General features: G+C 44.1%; 1 protein-coding gene across 3 annotated transcripts in view; it reads left to right on the top strand.

The window, feature by feature from the left end:
- LOC122801567 (U2 snRNP associated SURP domain containing) overlaps positions 1-16,867 on the top strand; it is a 2,423,494-nt gene that overhangs the window by 2,360,802 nt on the left and 45,825 nt on the right. For all 3 annotated transcript variants that reach the window (XM_044071008.1, XM_044071006.1, XM_044071007.1), the window contains one exon: positions 1,927-2,037. In XM_044071008.1, coding sequence (XP_043926943.1) covers positions 1,927-2,037 — 111 coding nt within the window. The remainder of the gene's footprint in view (positions 1-1,926; positions 2,038-16,867) is intronic.

Below are 16,867 nucleotides of genomic sequence, written 5' to 3'. Positions count from 1 at the left end.
AAGGGGAAAGGATCCTGCACTCCTTGGACGTGCACAGACAGCTCAGGTTCTACCTTGACAGTACTGAGCCTTTTAGAAAATCTGACCAGCTGCTAGTCAGCTTTGCTATAGGGGCAGAGGGCAAGGCCATTTCAAAACAAACCATTTCCAAATGGATAGCACACTGCATCCATTTCTGCTACAAGCACCATGGAAAATTTACCCCTCTGGGGATCAGAACTCATTCCACTAGAGCTTCTTCAACCTCTACAGCATTTCTCAGGGGAGTCCCTACCAGGGACATCCTGGAAGCTGCAACCTGGAGTTCTGTACTTAGCTTCGCCAAGCATCACCGCTTACCTAGTTTTTTTCTAAATCCAGAGCTGGATTTGCTACAGTAGTCTTACAAGGCCTGCTAGCCAGCCCTAACACTTCTTGACAGCCTCCACCCTTCCTCAGCTTTGGGAATCAACCCAAGTGTGATGACTGCAACAGTGAAACACAAAGAACATAGTACAGTTGTGTACACTTACCATAAATGTAGATGTTCGAGTGTATTCACTGTTGCAATCCTGGTTTCTCTCCCTTCATCCTCCTGGTTTTCTATACCCTTTCTACCTATCCTCTTTATGGCAGGGGTATTTACTTTTTACTGGAGGTGTTCCACACCAAGTAATAGCCTCCTATTTTGGGGGCTCCTGACATCTGGGGCAAGAAAAACTTATGTAATGCATCGGCTGCATGTTTTATACCCCTGACGACCTGGCGTCATGGAAGAGGTGACGGCAGCCAACACAGAAATCCCAAGACTCTGGTATTCGGGCCGACTGAGGGCTACCTGCCGGCAGATAACCCAAGTGTGATGACTGCAACAGTGAATACACTCAAACATCTACATTTATGGTAAGTGTCTACAACTGTACTTTACTTAAACTGACTAAATTAAGCAATCGCTGTACATTTGTGTTTCATTCCTTCCACATCCATTTGCTTACTATGCGACTCTGAGCAAGTCACTTAACAGAGGCAATGCTTCCAGGTTGCCCCTGAAAAGGATTGCTTGTATCCAGTGTGCTTACCAAGAAACAAGTGAATATATGTAAATAAATAAGTAGATACGCAAGTAAAAAAGCTATCTTGACCTAAATTCCTTCCTAAAGTCCATTTCTTACACCTTCCTATTTAATTGCATTTGTTTGGGATTTTGCCCACGGGGTTTTGTCATCATATTGTTTGACCTTCAGGCTTGTGTCATTGATGTGTTTTCTCCCATGTCATCATCCCCTTTAAGCTAGTGAGCCACTAACTTTTTGTCAGTAACCTAAAGTTTAAGGATTACAAGTTTATATTCTTAAAGCTTAAGTGGTCTATCTTGAAATAAACACTATTTTAAATGAAGAATTGGGTACATTTGGTGTGTGGGCACCCTGTAAGTGAGGCACTATGTTGATATGGGCAGAATCTTACAAGAGAGGGCATGAAGGATATAGCAGAGTGTCATTGACTGCACAGAGTGTTCTTGAAGATCATTTGATGTGGTAAGTATTTGTGTGCCTGTACTGTGTGCAAGTTTTACATACCGAACTATCCTAAGATGGAGAATGCTCAAAGGAGGGTAGCAAGAATGTAAGGTTACTTCATAGACCATGTGGAAGCTTTGATATAGGATATGAATATGCATTATGCATTCCCATAGAAGAGTTTGGAAATGCAGTACAGATGAACATGTAGCAAGAAATCGGGTTCATAATATGTTGATGTTACTTTAGGGCAGATGTATATTGGGTATGTGTGTCTCGTGCTTATTTATAGCTTTTAGTTTTGTCCAGAAGTCCTCTTAGGACCACTTTCATTCAAGCATATCCAATCAGCTTTGTTTTGATGTAACGTGGGCAGTCTATTTTCAGTTTTTAGTTTCTGAAGTAAATTTTTATGCATTCTTTCTAGCTGAAAGTGATGAAGTTTCAAGATGAACTGGAATCTGGGAAAAAGGCAAAGAAACCAGAACAGAGTATTCAGGAACAGGTTGAGCATTACAGAGAAAAGTTGTTGCTGAGGGTATGTTGATCTTTTTTTTTTTGTGTGTGGTTGTTATATTGTTTGTTCAACTTCATGAATCTGATGTATTTGGATATAAATGGGAGGAATATGTGTCCCTGTTAATAACTTTGCAGGTTAAAATTGTAATTGGGTCTTGCGCCATGTACCATTTTGATATGGTTAGAATAAATAGTTCTGTTTGATCTGGTGATGTCAGTTTTCATTCGTTCCTCTACTCGTGGATTTGGATCTGATCTTCGGATCCAACTCAGCTGCTTCTACCATTTTATGGATCACTGAAAACTCTCAAGCTCCTCCCTTTCCCATAGTACCCTAGTCCCTAACATACCTCAGATCTTGTTTGCCACCTTAGCATATGTACATGATCGCTGTTTTGCTCTCGAGTTTCTAGCCATTTGGGTACTGTGAGTGAGAGACTATTAATTTATCTTTATAATTTTTCTTTGCTGTAACCTTTATAGTTTGTATTGTGCTTCCTCGCTTTTCCTAGTCAAATTTCTTAAGTACTTGTGTATTCGTTATTGCTCTTTTTGTATTTCTGTAGTTACCATTCTTGATATATTTTTATCTCCTTTTTCTCAAAAAAAAAAAAAAAAAAAACCTTTCCTCCTTTAAATAGCCCTTTATTTCCTTTCACCTTGGAAATGTTGACTTGTGGCCCCAAGATTCCATTGTCAGTTGCATATTCAAAATGCGTGTATTGCTTAGGCTCATCACATCTTCACGCCATTTGTGATGTATGTAAGGCCTTTAATGCTATGGCCCTTATATACAGAAAAAATAAAACTAATACTTAGAGGTTTGCTTTCCTGCAAATCTGCATCTACATCAACATCATCTGGGGCTCAAACCCCTAAAAAACAGAGAAAAGGAATTCTAGAAAGCATTCCCAGGGACCAACCACTTCCTTGCCTCTGGGTTCTGAACCTCCTCTGAAACCTACTAGGACTTCAGATTTGAGCTCCTTGGATCTGAAGACCAGAACAGAAAAAATCTCCTTCTTTTCTTGCCACTCTTGGCCCTAGATCCAGTTTCCTCTAGGCTACTTTCCCCTTCCTGGAGTGGTCTTTATAAGTTCCTCTCAATGCAGATTCAAATGGGGTTCTCCCGGCTTCGATCCCATCGGGTCCGGAGACCCTTATTAGTACACCCCCCCCCCCCTTGGTTAGCTCCTTCTCAGATGCGACTTCTGGCATAAATGTCAGATCCAAAGGTTCCAGAGTTGTTAATGTTATCTTCGACTCCGGTAGTGTCTCTGAGTGGACCAGCTGCAGGCCTCTTGGAGCCATAGCAGTGGCTCCAGATCCAATGTATTGGAGTCAACTCAGAAGCTGTAAGAGCCATCTCTTCCCCTTGGAGCCTCGGCATTAGACAGCTCAGCTCTGACTCCCTCTTCAAATGTTCTCCTTGTGTTTTTTGTAGCAGTCAGTTTCCTTCTGTCCAAGGCATTCTGCATTCAAGGTATTGGAGAGAACTTTCTCTATCCCTAGAGATCAAACTTCTCCACTTTCTTCGGCTTCGACCACCCTAGCCCATTTGTCTCTGTGTCTTGAGCCTCAATCATCCTTACAACTGGGACCATCAGTTCAAATTAGTGACCAGGATAACCAACAGGGTATACTGATTTCTTCCAGCACTTCTAGAGAACATCACACTGAAGAAGTTTCCTGGATGAAAAAATGCAAAAGGAAGAACCCGGACTGTCTGCAAGAGTCTGTCACAGAGATACTCACTTTGATGAGGGGGAAGGGTCCCCAAGATCACCACCCGATAACATCTCATTTGGAGACATTCTGGACATCTTAAACCAAAGGGGTAGTTGGTCTCCTGACAACCCTTCCCAAGGGAAGTTGGTATTCCTGGAGGCTTTTGGTGCTGATCCATCTACCTCCTGGGTGACTCTGTTCACTGATGAGCCCATTGATTTGATCTCTTGGCAGCTGTGGAAGGAACCTGATACCATTGAACCAATCCCCAAGAGACCAGAAAAGATCCTGGCACCACCTAAGGACAGAACCTTTTGGAGCAAGGGAGTAGTGGTTGATGCCATGGTTGTAATGGCAGCCACAAAGAAGGAACTATAGTTCCTCTGTATATCCTCCAGTAGGGAATCTAGGGTGCTGGACAGATTTGGGAAGCATGTTTATGTTTCAGCGACCTTTGCCCTCTGGTCACTGAACTGTTTGGCACACTTCACAAGACTCCAGAAGGATTTGATTAAGGAACTTTCCAAATCTCTCTTTGGGACCGTATCCTGTGAGGCAGAGAGCACTGTTGCCTCACAGTTGACTCTCCTTCAGTCTATTTCCAGTTTGTCCATGAGGCTTATCTTCCATGGAGCAGAAGAAGGTACCTCACAGGTGGCAGGTTCAGGTATTTCCATCAGAAAGCATGCCTGGATGCACTTGTGTGACTTCGCGGAACCCTTCAAAGCTTCCGTCAAAGGCAGCAGTGACAAAGGAAGTTCCTTATTTGGCACCAAAGTGAAAGATACACACTCTAGGTGTGAGCAGAAAGGTAAAACCCTGTCTGGAATGGGTGTGTGTTTTTCAACCTCTCAATGAACCTTTTCTAGAAGTCAAAAAGGTAGTCGAAAAATGTAGTTCAAGAAATCTCAGGAGTCCCTTCCAAGATCCACGGGGAGACAGTTCCCCCAGGGAGCAGAGGCGGCGAACTCTTAATAGAAGGCGTCACTCTCATGGCAGAGGAGGTCCGCAAAGTCAAGGATCTAGAGATGCTTTAGCTTAACAGATCCTACCAGCGCTTCTGAAGGGAGGCCCTGACTGTCTGTCTCTGGAGGCTGTCAGGGGTCATTTATTCTTGTACCAGAGAGCCTCGTTAGAAATTACAAAAGATTCTTGGTTGTGGACAATAATATCCAGAGGTTATATCATACAATTTTACCATCCAACCCCATTGTTTTCAAAGAAAATCCCTGATATTCCACCCAGTCAGAGAGAGAAGCAGTAACACTAGAAATAAACAAGCTGCTAGAAAAAAAGAGAGTCATCCAAGAGGTCACCCAGCCCAAAAAGAATCTGGAACTTACTCAAGATGTTTTTAGTGCTAAAGAAAACAGGAGACCGGAGACCAGTTTTGGTTCAATACACAAAGTTCTGGGTGGTCATGTTTAGGCCATTCTGCCTTTTCTGCACAAAGATGACTGGATGTGCTCAATATATCTTCAGGATGCGTACTATCTTATCAAAATGAACAGATGATCCAGGAGTTATCTGTGCTTCTGGCTGGGAACCAGTTATTATCAATTCAGAGCTCTGCCCTTTAGTGTCACCATAGCCCCCAGGGTGTTTACCAAGTGTATGGCAGTAGTAGCAGCTTACCTGAGGCTGCAGAGATTCCAGGTGTTTCTATATGTAGATAGATGCTCTGACCAGGCATTAACTGATTCTAGCTCGAGATTACATACTCCAGTTATGCTCCCATCTGGGCATTTCAATCAGTTACAACAAATCTCATCTGAAACCAACACAGACATTGGAATTTGTCGTTGTCTTGTTCAATAGGAACACACAAACAGCATCTCTTGTCTTGTCGAGAGTTCAGACTATTCAGTTCCATGTCAGAAAGAACATTCAAAACTCCTCTCTCAGCTTGATTAATCCTTCAAGCTTTTGAATTCATATCAGCGGCAGTCATTCTAGTGCCATTCACAGGGTGCCATATGAGAGTTCTTTAGTGGACATTAGCAACTCAATAGTCCATTCTTTACCCTCCCCTGTCCAGTCAGATGAAAATAACTAAGGCTTGCAAAAGGTATCTTGTGTGGTGGATACACTCCAGTCAAGTGGAAGAATGTCATCCTTTTGTTCTCCCCTAACCCAAGGCCATAGTGACCACAGACGCCTCCCAGATTGGCTGCGGGGGCACTTCCTGGAAATGACAGCTGTCTTCCTAGCATTGCAGGGCCTTCCAAGACACTCTCCCCACCGGGACTATTGTGATTCCGACAGACAAATATGTCAGTGGTCTGGTACATCGACAAACAAGGGGGAACCAAATCCTATTTCCTGTGTTGAGAAACTTTGAGTGTGTGGTGATGGGCGATCTCATCCATTCAATTTATGATAGCAACATACATTCTGAGGAAAACCAGTGTGATTGCAAACAAGTTGAGCAGGTTTATTCTGATGCTTCACAAGTGGTCTCACAACATGAAGATGGTGGAGAAGGTGTTCTGTTGATGGGGCCAACCGTGCTGTGACCTCTTCGCATCCCCTCTCAGCAACAAGGGCAGCAGGTTCTTTGCCCTCAGACCTCCACCGGGGGTAGTCATCCTTCGAGATTGCCCGCTGGTCTCCTTTAACCTGTCCCGTTACCATTAATCCCCAAAATTCTTCAGAAAGCATCTCAGTTGAAGAGCACAGTAATCCTCATTGCCCCTTATTGGCCTCCTCATTTTTGTGCAGTGGACACTGGCTCCAACTCCAGACCTTCTCGCATACCCGACAGACTCGTTTCACTGAGACGTTCCAGGCCTAAAGTTGACCTCATGGTTTCTCCAGTTCCATTGATTGCTAGACGGTCCAAGATGTCCTCTCCGGTCCAAAACATTCTTTTATCATCCCACAAAGCTTCCACTAGAAAACTTTACAAAAGTAAATGGAAAATATTTGTAATTTGGGTGCAACAAAACAATTATATCCCTTTTTCACTCCTATTTCTTAAGTTCTGAAAATTTTAGCCTCAAATTTCAATGAAGGAGATAGCTCTTCTACTGTCAAAGTACTGTTAGATGCCATGTCCAGCTTTCATGTAGGAATAGATAATTCATCTCTAATGTCCTCCAAACTAATAAATTGATTTTAGGACAGGGCAGGCTGCGGGACATCCTGTGGAATGTCTTTGGCAAGACCTGCTATGCTGCCACTGCTGATAATATCCAGCCTGTAATGTTTAGAAAAGGTATGTATGTAGGGCCGTGTATCTGCCTACAGAATAACCTGAGAGTGTAGTCCCCCTGAAGAGGATTAAGATCACAGTGGTATCTCTGTTGGAATGTTATCTAATGTATCCTTTGAGCTTTTTTACCATGATAGGAGTAACGGAGGGAAATGCAGTTTGCCTGTCGTTGGCATATAGTATCTTTGACATAGTTTTCTCCCGTTTCATTGCTGCACAGGAGACAAAGCTAATCAGTACATCTTATGGTCTTTGTCCTGCTCAGATAGCGTCCAGGTTGCATGTGAACATCCAAATCATACAAGATTCTTTACCCTTCATTTTGGAAGTTTGGAAGGAAGACTAGTAGTTGAATAGAGTAATTCAGGAAAAAGTCTATCACCACCTTCAACATAAAGGATAGATTTGTATGGAGACATGCCCTATCTCTACTGAAGACCAAGAAGTACTCCTGTTATCATTCTGGATAAGATTATTGCAAGCAGTAAGGCTGTTTCCCAGGTAATGAGTTTGAGTGGCTATGTTTTCTGGCTAAAATGATGCTTGCGTCAGCTTTTCTTTTGCAAAGTTGAGGTCCCATGGGGAACAGTACCCTTTCTAGGTGGTTTTAGGTCTAACACCCCCTTTTTAATTTAGCAAAATGTTTTGGGTTTCTAATACCATGATGAAGATAGACCACTTTCCTAAAAAGTGTCTGACTGGCAGTCTAGATGACATAAGGGATCCATGGGAATGCAGGTAGAAATAACATATAGATGTACCATCAGTGAGGCATATACCAGTCCTAAGTTGAACAGCTCCTTCAGATATTGAAAGATCAGAAGATACCGTGTCTTCAGTGGGGTTCTGATTCTTCCTTTGGCAATATAGGGAAAATCTCTTCCATATAGCTAGATAGGCTTTCCTCATAAGAAATTTCCTAGGGTCCCTCATGATGTTAAACATGTCCACTGTTAATAGAAATTTGAAGGACAACAAAGTCAGATCAGCAAACGCAATACTACTTTGGAATGTTTCAGGGATTCTTGCACTGAATTAAGAGATCCAAGTGCTGAGGCAGCATGTAAGGTTTGATGTTCTTCATGTTTCACTGTTGCAGTCATCACACTTGGGTTATCTGCCTGCAGGTAGCCCTCAGTCGGCCCGAATGCCAGAGACTTAGTATTTCTGCGTCGGTTGCTGTCACTTCAGGACTGACATCAGGTCGTCAGGGGTATAAAACAGGCAGCCGATGCCATTACATCAGTCTTTCTTGCCGAGGAGCCCGAAGCAGAAACAGTTTGCACGAGTGCAGGTCGGCCACTACTTGAGTTTTCGTTTCTGAATTGAATCATCCTGAAGTCTTCTAAAGCTAAGTACCCCGTTGGGGATCCTTTTTTCTTGCTCTAACCGATGTCAGAAAAAGTTAACAATTGTCTCGCCTGTGGAAAGCAAATACCACACCGAGATTTCCATTCTTACTGCATCACTTGTTTAGACCCAGACCACGATGTACCTCGCTGTCGGTTTTGTGCTTTGTTCAGCACCCGAACTATTCATCGTCAGGACCTTATTATCACTAAATACTTTCGCTGTTGATAATTGTATTTTGAAATGGCTTCTGTAAGCCATCCGACTACCGATCTTCCAAAAAAATGTAAGGATCAAGACAGAGACAGACCGCACAGGTCCAAAATTGCTGATGATGCTTCCATTAAGCTAGTTGACAGTTCGCCGGTGCTCAGTGAGCCTCTTTTGCAGCCCCTGATGCCCGCTTCGATGGATTTGCAGGCTGCTACCGAGACCCATTCGGAGTCCGGTATGCTGTGAGACTCTTTTTTTGACTGCGGAACCTGCGGATGTCTCTACCTTGGATGGGTCCGGAGGTGCTGTGCAGGCACCAGCTTCCCAGGAAGTTCTTCGCATTATCAGTATTCGACACAAACTGACTACGTCTTTCGTGTCTTCAGTTCTGTCTGAAACTACAGAGTTTCTAAGGCCAAGAGTACGAGCTACGCCTAAAAAAACGATGACCCAACTGAAGCATTTGCTTCCTTGCCACAACATCAAATGCTTAAAATGGCAGAAGACCTAATTATGCTGATTAGGGGAAGCCAGCCTTCCCCTCCTAAGAGAAAAAGAGACCTGTCCCCAGCAGCTTTAACAGACCAAGAGTCCGACAACTCTGAGGTTTCAGAATATGAAGACATGCCTTTATCTGCTTATGAGGATTCAGATGCAGAAGAATCCATTCCCTCTGCTTCCCCTCCAGAGGATTTTTCTTTTGGTGAAACCCTACATACTTTGAGAGCATTTCCACTGCGAATGCCAGGATTATCCTCAGTCCAAAAAGAGACTCAGAGAATTTTTAGATTTGCCACAACATAGACCTTTAGCAATCCCCCCAGTTCTGGATGTTGTGGATGATGTCTTTATGGAATCCAGTCTAACTCCTGAAACTTTACCCCCTGCTCCAAGGAAACCAGACAGGTACTACAGAGTCCCTGACTCTCACAAATTTCTTTTTGGAAATCCTACTGCTGACCCAGTGGTCATTTCCCAGGGGCCTAAAAGTATAAAAGCAACTACAGCTAATAATCCCACCCCTTTGGACAGGGATTCCTGAGCTTTAGACAGATTGGGTAAAAAAGTGTACACCTCTGCAACTCTCGCCATTAGGGCATTGAATTGCAAGTTTCACATGCTGAAATACCAGCAACATATTATGGAACTTATTAAGCAAAAATGATTTATCTTTACAGACAGTGCAGAAAATAAAGAATTACAAGAGCTTATGCATTCTGCAAGCCAAGTCAGCAAAGCCAAATGTGGCTTTGATGCCCTAGAAGCATCTTGCAAGCAGCAGTCACTGGTTCAGTACTGAGAAGGCATGCTTGGCTTAAGGAACAGACCTTGCCAGACCATGTCAAATCAAAATTACTAGATCCTCCTTGAACAAGGACAATCTGTTTGGCACCAGAGCAGAAGAGGTTCTAAAAAAGATGGAAGAAAAAGCTGAGTCTGTGCAGACAAAGATTTTTTGCAAGTGCAGCCTCCTAGATTCAGTAGACATTGCCCCTCGAACCAGTGGTCCTTTCTAGCCCCTCAAGGCCATCTCAAATTAGACCCAGGGGAAACAGACCCCCCCAGATTACAGTCCCAGGGTATGCAGAGATCTAAGCAATGGAGTGCCTCCACTTCTAAAATAGGGAGTGCTAAGCCATCCCCTTATGGAAAGAATTCACAGTGACTTCTCAACTCCTCTCCTCACCTCTGCCCAACTGCTTGTGCCACTAGGAGGAAAACTTGCCCATCATGCAAAAAACTGGACCTCCATCACCAAAGGCCAATGGGTCCTCAACATTGTATCCTAGGGGGTACAAATTTTACTTCCACTCACTGCCAACCCCAAAAGGGTTCCCAGACCTTCCACCAAACCAGTGGGTAGAGGTACAAAACCAAGTTCAATCCCTGCTCTCCATAAGGGCAATTCAGCCTGTTCCTGCAGAACAGATAGGTCATGGATTTTATTCCAGACTTTTCCTGGTACCCAGAAAAGAGGGCACTTGGCGCCCAATCCTAGATCTTTCCTTTCTAAACACCTACCTGGTGGTGCCAAAATTCAAAATGCTCACCCTTCAGCAGCTTCTTCCTATGCTGTCCAAAGGTGCATGGTTAGCCACCCTAGACCTAAAAGAAGCCTATCTGCACATCCCTATCAGGGACTCATGCAGGAAATACCTACGTTTCAGGGCAGGATCTATGCATTATCAGTTCTCTGCACTTCCCTTTGGCTTATCTACTGCACCCAGAGTATTCACAAAATGCCTGGCTCCAGCTATTGCCTATTGCAGACAGAGAAAAATTCAAATTTACCCGTACTTGGATGATTGCCTGATTCAGACAGGCAGTCAGGAAAAGCTGTTGCAGCACCTGACATTTGTAAAGAACCTTCTAACCTCCCTGGGGTACACTGTCAATGAAAAGAAATCAAAACTAGTCCCCAGTCAAAAGATTGTATTCCTGGGAACAAGCTTGGACACAGCATCCCAGATGGCATTCCTTACTCCAGAAAAACAAGCCTATCTGACAGGCTACTTCACTCAAATGGCCACCAGAACCCAGCTATCCGCAAGGAAAATCCTGCAGGCCCTATGGTTCATGGCCTCTTGCATTCTACTAATTCCATATTCCAGACTGCATATGAGGAAACTTCAGTGGTACTTAAAAAGTCTTTGGTGCCAACATTCTCAGGACCTGGAAACTGTCATAGCTATCATACCTTGTCTAAGGACAGAGTTTCTTTGTTGGGCTGCAGCATACAACCACAACAAGGGACTTCCCTTTACTCAACCCCATGCCACCCAGACCCCAACCACAGACGCATCAGACTATGCCTGGATGGCACATCTGGATGACAAATGCATTCAGGGCCACTGGAGCCCAAGTCAAATTCATCTGCACATGAACCAGAAAGAGTTGCTAGCTGTTCAGCACATTCTGACAGCTTTCAGATCCCTCCACTCACCAGGACCCCTGCTAATAAAAACAGACAACACCACAGTTATGTGGTACATCAACAAGTGGGGGGGGGGACCCACTCTTACCCACTCTGCAGGCTAGCCATGGCCCTGTGGAACACGGCCTTGGACATGCATATTCACCTGCAAGCTCAATTCCTGCCAGGCAAACAAAACTCTTTGGCAGACGACTTAAGCAGAAATCTCCTAGACCCACACAAGTGACAATTAGACCCCAGCACCTTCAGCCTTCTAACCCAGAAGTGGGGGACCCCAGAGGTGGACCTTTTTGCCTCCCCCTACAATCACCAGATCAGCAAATTCTGCACCAGGACACCTCACAGCAGGGACTAGAAAGTGGATGCCCTATCCTTCCAGTGGGTAAACCTCTCAATCTATGTATTTCCTCCTCTGCCCCTTCTCACAAGAATATTACTCAAGATAAGATAGGACAGACCAAGGGCAATCCTGATTGCCCCAGACTGGCCATGCCAACACTGGTACTCACAACTGCGCAGCCTGTCACCGGTGCCACCCTGGCACCTACCCCAGATCCCAAACCTCCTCACTCAGCAGGAGGGAGAGATCCTGCATCCAAAACTACAAACCCTGAATCTTGCAGCCTGGCTTATTCCTTGAATTCTCCCCCAGTGACCAGCCTAAGCAAGCAGGTGATGGACGTCATTCTTTAAGCCAGAAGACCCAGTACAAGAAAATCCTATGCTGCTAAGTGAAAAGGGTATTGCTCCTGGATTCAAGTCTAAAGGAGAGGACACAGCACTGTCATCCTTACCTCTAATCCTGGATTACCTAGCAGATCTACTCCACAAAGGCCTATACTTCTCCTCCATTAAGATCCCTGCCTCTGCCATCTCGGCTCATTACAACTCTAAGCCACCTCTCTTCTCTCACCCTGTCATCAAACAGTTCCTGAGAGGGGCAAACAACTTAAGGCCACCAAGGAGAGCACCCACTCCTGCATGGGACCATAACTTTGTACTGGAAAAGTTCACGCTACCCCCCCCCACTTTGAGCCTGTTGCGTCAGTAGAGTTAAAATTCCTCTTTGGAAAACAGCCTTGCTTCTGGCCATCACTTCAACTAGAAGAGTGTCTGAGCTACAAGCACTTATGACTGTGGAACCCTTCATTATTTTTCATGCTGACAGGGTCTCCCTCAGTACTAACCCTTCATTTATGCCTAAAGTAGTGTCCACTGTGGCTCTCAACCAATCCATCCATTTGCCAACCTTCTTCCCTAATCCTCAAAATAAAGGGGAAGCATCCTGCACTCCTTGGATGTGCACAGACAGCTCAGATTCTACCTTGATAGGACTAAGCTCTTCAGGAAATTTGATCAGTTACTAGTCAGTTTTGAACCAGGAGCAGAGGGCAAGGCCATTTCAAAACAAACAATTTCCAAATGGATAGCACACTGTATCCATTTCTGCTACAAACAACATGGGAACCCCTCAGGGGGTCAGAACACATTCCACTAGGGCAACATCTACCTCAAGAGCATTCCTCAGGGGCGTCCCTTCCAGGGACATTCTGAGAGTTGCTGCCTGGAGTTCTGTACACACCTTCACCAAGCATTGCCACCTGCCTGTCTTTTCCAAATCCAGGGTGGGTTTTGCAACAGCAGTTCTGCAGGGCATACTAGTCAGCCCCAACTCTTCTTGACTGCCTTCACCCTTTCTTCAGCTTTGGGAATCAACCCAAGTGTGATGACTGCAACAGTGAAACACGAAGAACATATTATAGTTGTGTACACTTACATAAATGTAGATGTTCGAGTGTATTCACTGTTGCAGTCCTGGTTTCCCACCCTCCAGCCCCCTTCTCTCTCTCTCTCTCCCCCCTCTCTATGCCTATTACTCACCCCTTTCAGGGCTGTTGGTATTTACTTTTTACTGTTTTTTTTTTTCCCCCACCATAACTTAGCTCCCTATCTGGGGCAAGAAAAACTGATGTAATGGCTTCGGCTACCTGTTTTTTTTACCCCTGATGACCGGACGTCAATCCTGAAGCGACAGCAATCGACGCAGAAATACTAAACCTCTGGTATTCGGGCCGACTGAGAGCTACCTGCAAGCAGATAATCCAAGTATGATGACTGCAGCAGTGAATACACTCGAATATCTACATTTATGGTAAGTGTACACAACTGTACTTTTCTTACTGGTCTATCAGTAGCAAGAATTAATGTTGCCAGCACCAAAAGGAAGCTGTCAGTATCATTTTGTCCCCTTCTTTATACATTGATGATCACCATATAGATCAATGGAATTGGAGAAGGAGCATAATAATATACTGTCCCACCTGGCTCAGGGGGAATTCATTGCCCACGCTTCCCAGTGAGGTGCTTTGGAGCAGAATTTCCTCAACTGCCTGTTTGTAGAAGCAAAAAGTTTATTTCTGTGACACCTCATTTGTGTACTAATTGCAGAAAATTTCCATACCTAAAATCTGTGCGTGTTTGTTCCTCTGACCAGCTGGGATGGAATGTTAAGATACCCCGAGATGCATCCCTGACTGTAAGGCTGCCTCCCAGAAGCTACAGGAATGTGAGCCTCTTCCTTATTTTATGTACTGTGTGTGGTAGTCTGTGATTTGGTTCAGTACCCCTAGCTTCTATTCAGGTTTCAAGTGGTAGTGTCTAGACTGCTTGCTGTCACCTCCTTGACATTGATGTGCTGCTTCTTTGTACTGTCATTCCCCTTTTTTCTGGACTTTAAGGTCTCCTGAGTGAACTCCCCAAGTTAAATCCAAGGCATTTGTGGTTAGTGTTTGATTGAGAAGGGATAGCTGCTTGAACCACTGAATTCATCTACACGTGATTCATCCAACATGATATCTTCTGCTTGACCAATGGGAGGAGAAAAATAAACATGCTGTAGTGGACAAGTATGCTGACAGCCCCCCCATTTCCCGTGTGATGCGTCTGTAGCTTCCTCGTTTGCAGTCTTGCCAGAGTAGCCATAAGAAATGGAGGGTTAGTGTAATAGTTAAGGTGTTTACCTCATAGATGCAAGATACAGGATTTGATTCTCCCCTGGAGAAGGGAAATTGGTTAGACTTAAAATAACCCTCAAGGACAACCAGCCTAGTACTTAACCTGTGAACATTTAGCCAAGACTGCTGCCACCTCAGCAGACTTGTTTTACTGACTTAACTGAACCTTGTGAAGGAATATCTGAAGGTGTTACTACTCAGTGCTAGTAGACTGAACAAGAAATTGCACTCCCTGCAAGCTTTCCTCTTCCTGGAGAATGTAGACATCTGTGTAGTAATAGAGACATGGTTTAAAGTCGTGGAGAGTACTCCAGCAATGCAAGGTTATAATACCTTTCACATCTTTAGACCAGCTACTGCACAGGAGTGAACTAAAGGTGGAGGAGTGAGTATATATTAAAAGCAACCTCACATCCTGACTAGTTAAAGTGTATGACCTGTTCATAAATAGTGTAATACCATACCCTTGAAACCTGTAGGCCCCCCTCCATACTACCATTCTAAATGTACGAGTCCCTCATAGTTCAATCCAGTATGATATTCATGGGGGATCTCAACTACCCCTGCATAGACTGGGAATCCTACACCACTTCAAATGCACAAGCCCAGCGATTCCTAAGCTTTGTTAATATCAGCATCCTGGAACAGTTGGTCCATTCTCCTACCAGGGGAACAAACTTATGAACATGGGGGCTAATGTTCCTCACCCAGTGTAATGTCTTCACTCATCAGATCTGACCATAAGGCAGTATTACTTAAAATAAAAATTAAATTCGGGGATCCAGCGAAACCAGAAACCTTTAGGAACTGTTCCAAGGCTAACCTCTCTCTACTAAGTAACACCTTAGCTAAATTCCAAGCACCTCCAAACCCACTAAACACCATAGCATATGCTGAGCTAGATTTTTACAAAATCTGTGTACATCCATATTGTTAGCTGTGTATAGAGCGAGCTGTACCCACTCATATTAAGAATAAGACAAGCTCAAAAGACAAGCCACCATGGTGGAATCACAATATCAATCAGTTGTACAACAAAAGAAAAAAAAATCTTGGCCAAGCAGAGGAGAAACAGAGCCGTACATACTAAAAGCCCCCTGAGCAATCTAAGCAGGCAGCTAAGAGGGTTAATTAATACTTCAGACTCTAAGTCTAAGAACAGCCACAAAGCTTTCTACATCTGTGTCCATAACCTCAGGGGAAATGCACAACAATGCCCAGAACCTATTGTAAATGGCATCACCCACACTGAACCGAAGGCCTTTGCCAAGTTTTTAGCTGACAGGTTCAACACAGATTTCACCCCCGGTTTCCCCCCAATAGAAGGAAATACTCCATACCACAATCCCCTCAACCATTGCTAAGGAAGAGGTCATCATTGCAGTTTCCAAGGCCAAAAACACTACATCGATGGGATCCGATAACATCCTGGGATGTTTAATAAATAGCATGAAATATGCCCTGTCTGGTCCACTTGAAAAACTTTTCAGCTGGAGCCTCTAGTCTAGTTTTGTGCCCAAAGAATGGAAGATGGCTACAGTCATTTACATGCACAAAGGAGGTCCAAACACTGATTCAGGAAACTACTACCCCTTAAGTCTTACGAGCCTCATATGTAAGACCATGGAAAGAATCCTCATGGACATGATAAATGAAGATATAGGTAATGTGCAGATGCTGGACCCATCACAGTTTGGCTTTGTTAAAGCAAAGTCATGCCTATTAAACCTGATGGACTTTTTTGAGAGGGTCTCCAAAGTACTGGGTGAAGGCAAGACCGTGCACACAGCTTACCTCGACCTGGCCAAGGCTTTTGATACAATGTCCCACTCAGGCATTATAAACAAACACACTAATTTGGGTATAAACCCTTTTATCATCTGCTGGATAGCAAACTGGCCCACTGATAGGACCCAGTAGATCAAAATACGTGAGGCCACCTCCACCAAGAGGCCAGTCACTAGTAGAGTCCCTCAGGCTTGGTACTGTGCCCTGTCCTTTTTGGCATTTTTTCTCTGACATAGAAACAAATGCTGAAGGTTTATGGCTAACTACATTTGCAGATGATTGCAAGCAGAGAGGGGTTACTGTTGACTCTCCTGCAGACACTAGCATTCTTCTGTCTCTGACTAACAAATGGTGCCAAGCCATGGTCTTAAACTCAATGCTAAGAAATGCATAATTGTATCATTTGGGAAGTCGGCCATCCCAGCTAATTACCATGTTGATAATATGACCTTAAGATTTGTCCCAGTTGTCAGGGATCTGGGTATGCACGTAGACAGTACCCTTACCTTTGAACACCACATGGCCACAGTGGTGAGGAAATCCTTTTATGTTGTGCAGCTTATAAATAAAGACATGACATCTAGGTCCAGAGAGGTCATTATCCCAC

This window comes from Protopterus annectens, chromosome 5.part0 (assembly GCF_019279795.1).
Source record: "Protopterus annectens isolate FY-2018-M chromosome 5.part0, PAN1.0, whole genome shotgun sequence".
In the NCBI taxonomy this organism is placed as follows: domain Eukaryota; kingdom Metazoa; phylum Chordata; order Ceratodontiformes; family Protopteridae; genus Protopterus; species Protopterus annectens.
The sequence above is the reverse complement of the archived record's forward strand: the minus strand, read 5'-3'. Positions and strand labels throughout refer to the sequence as shown.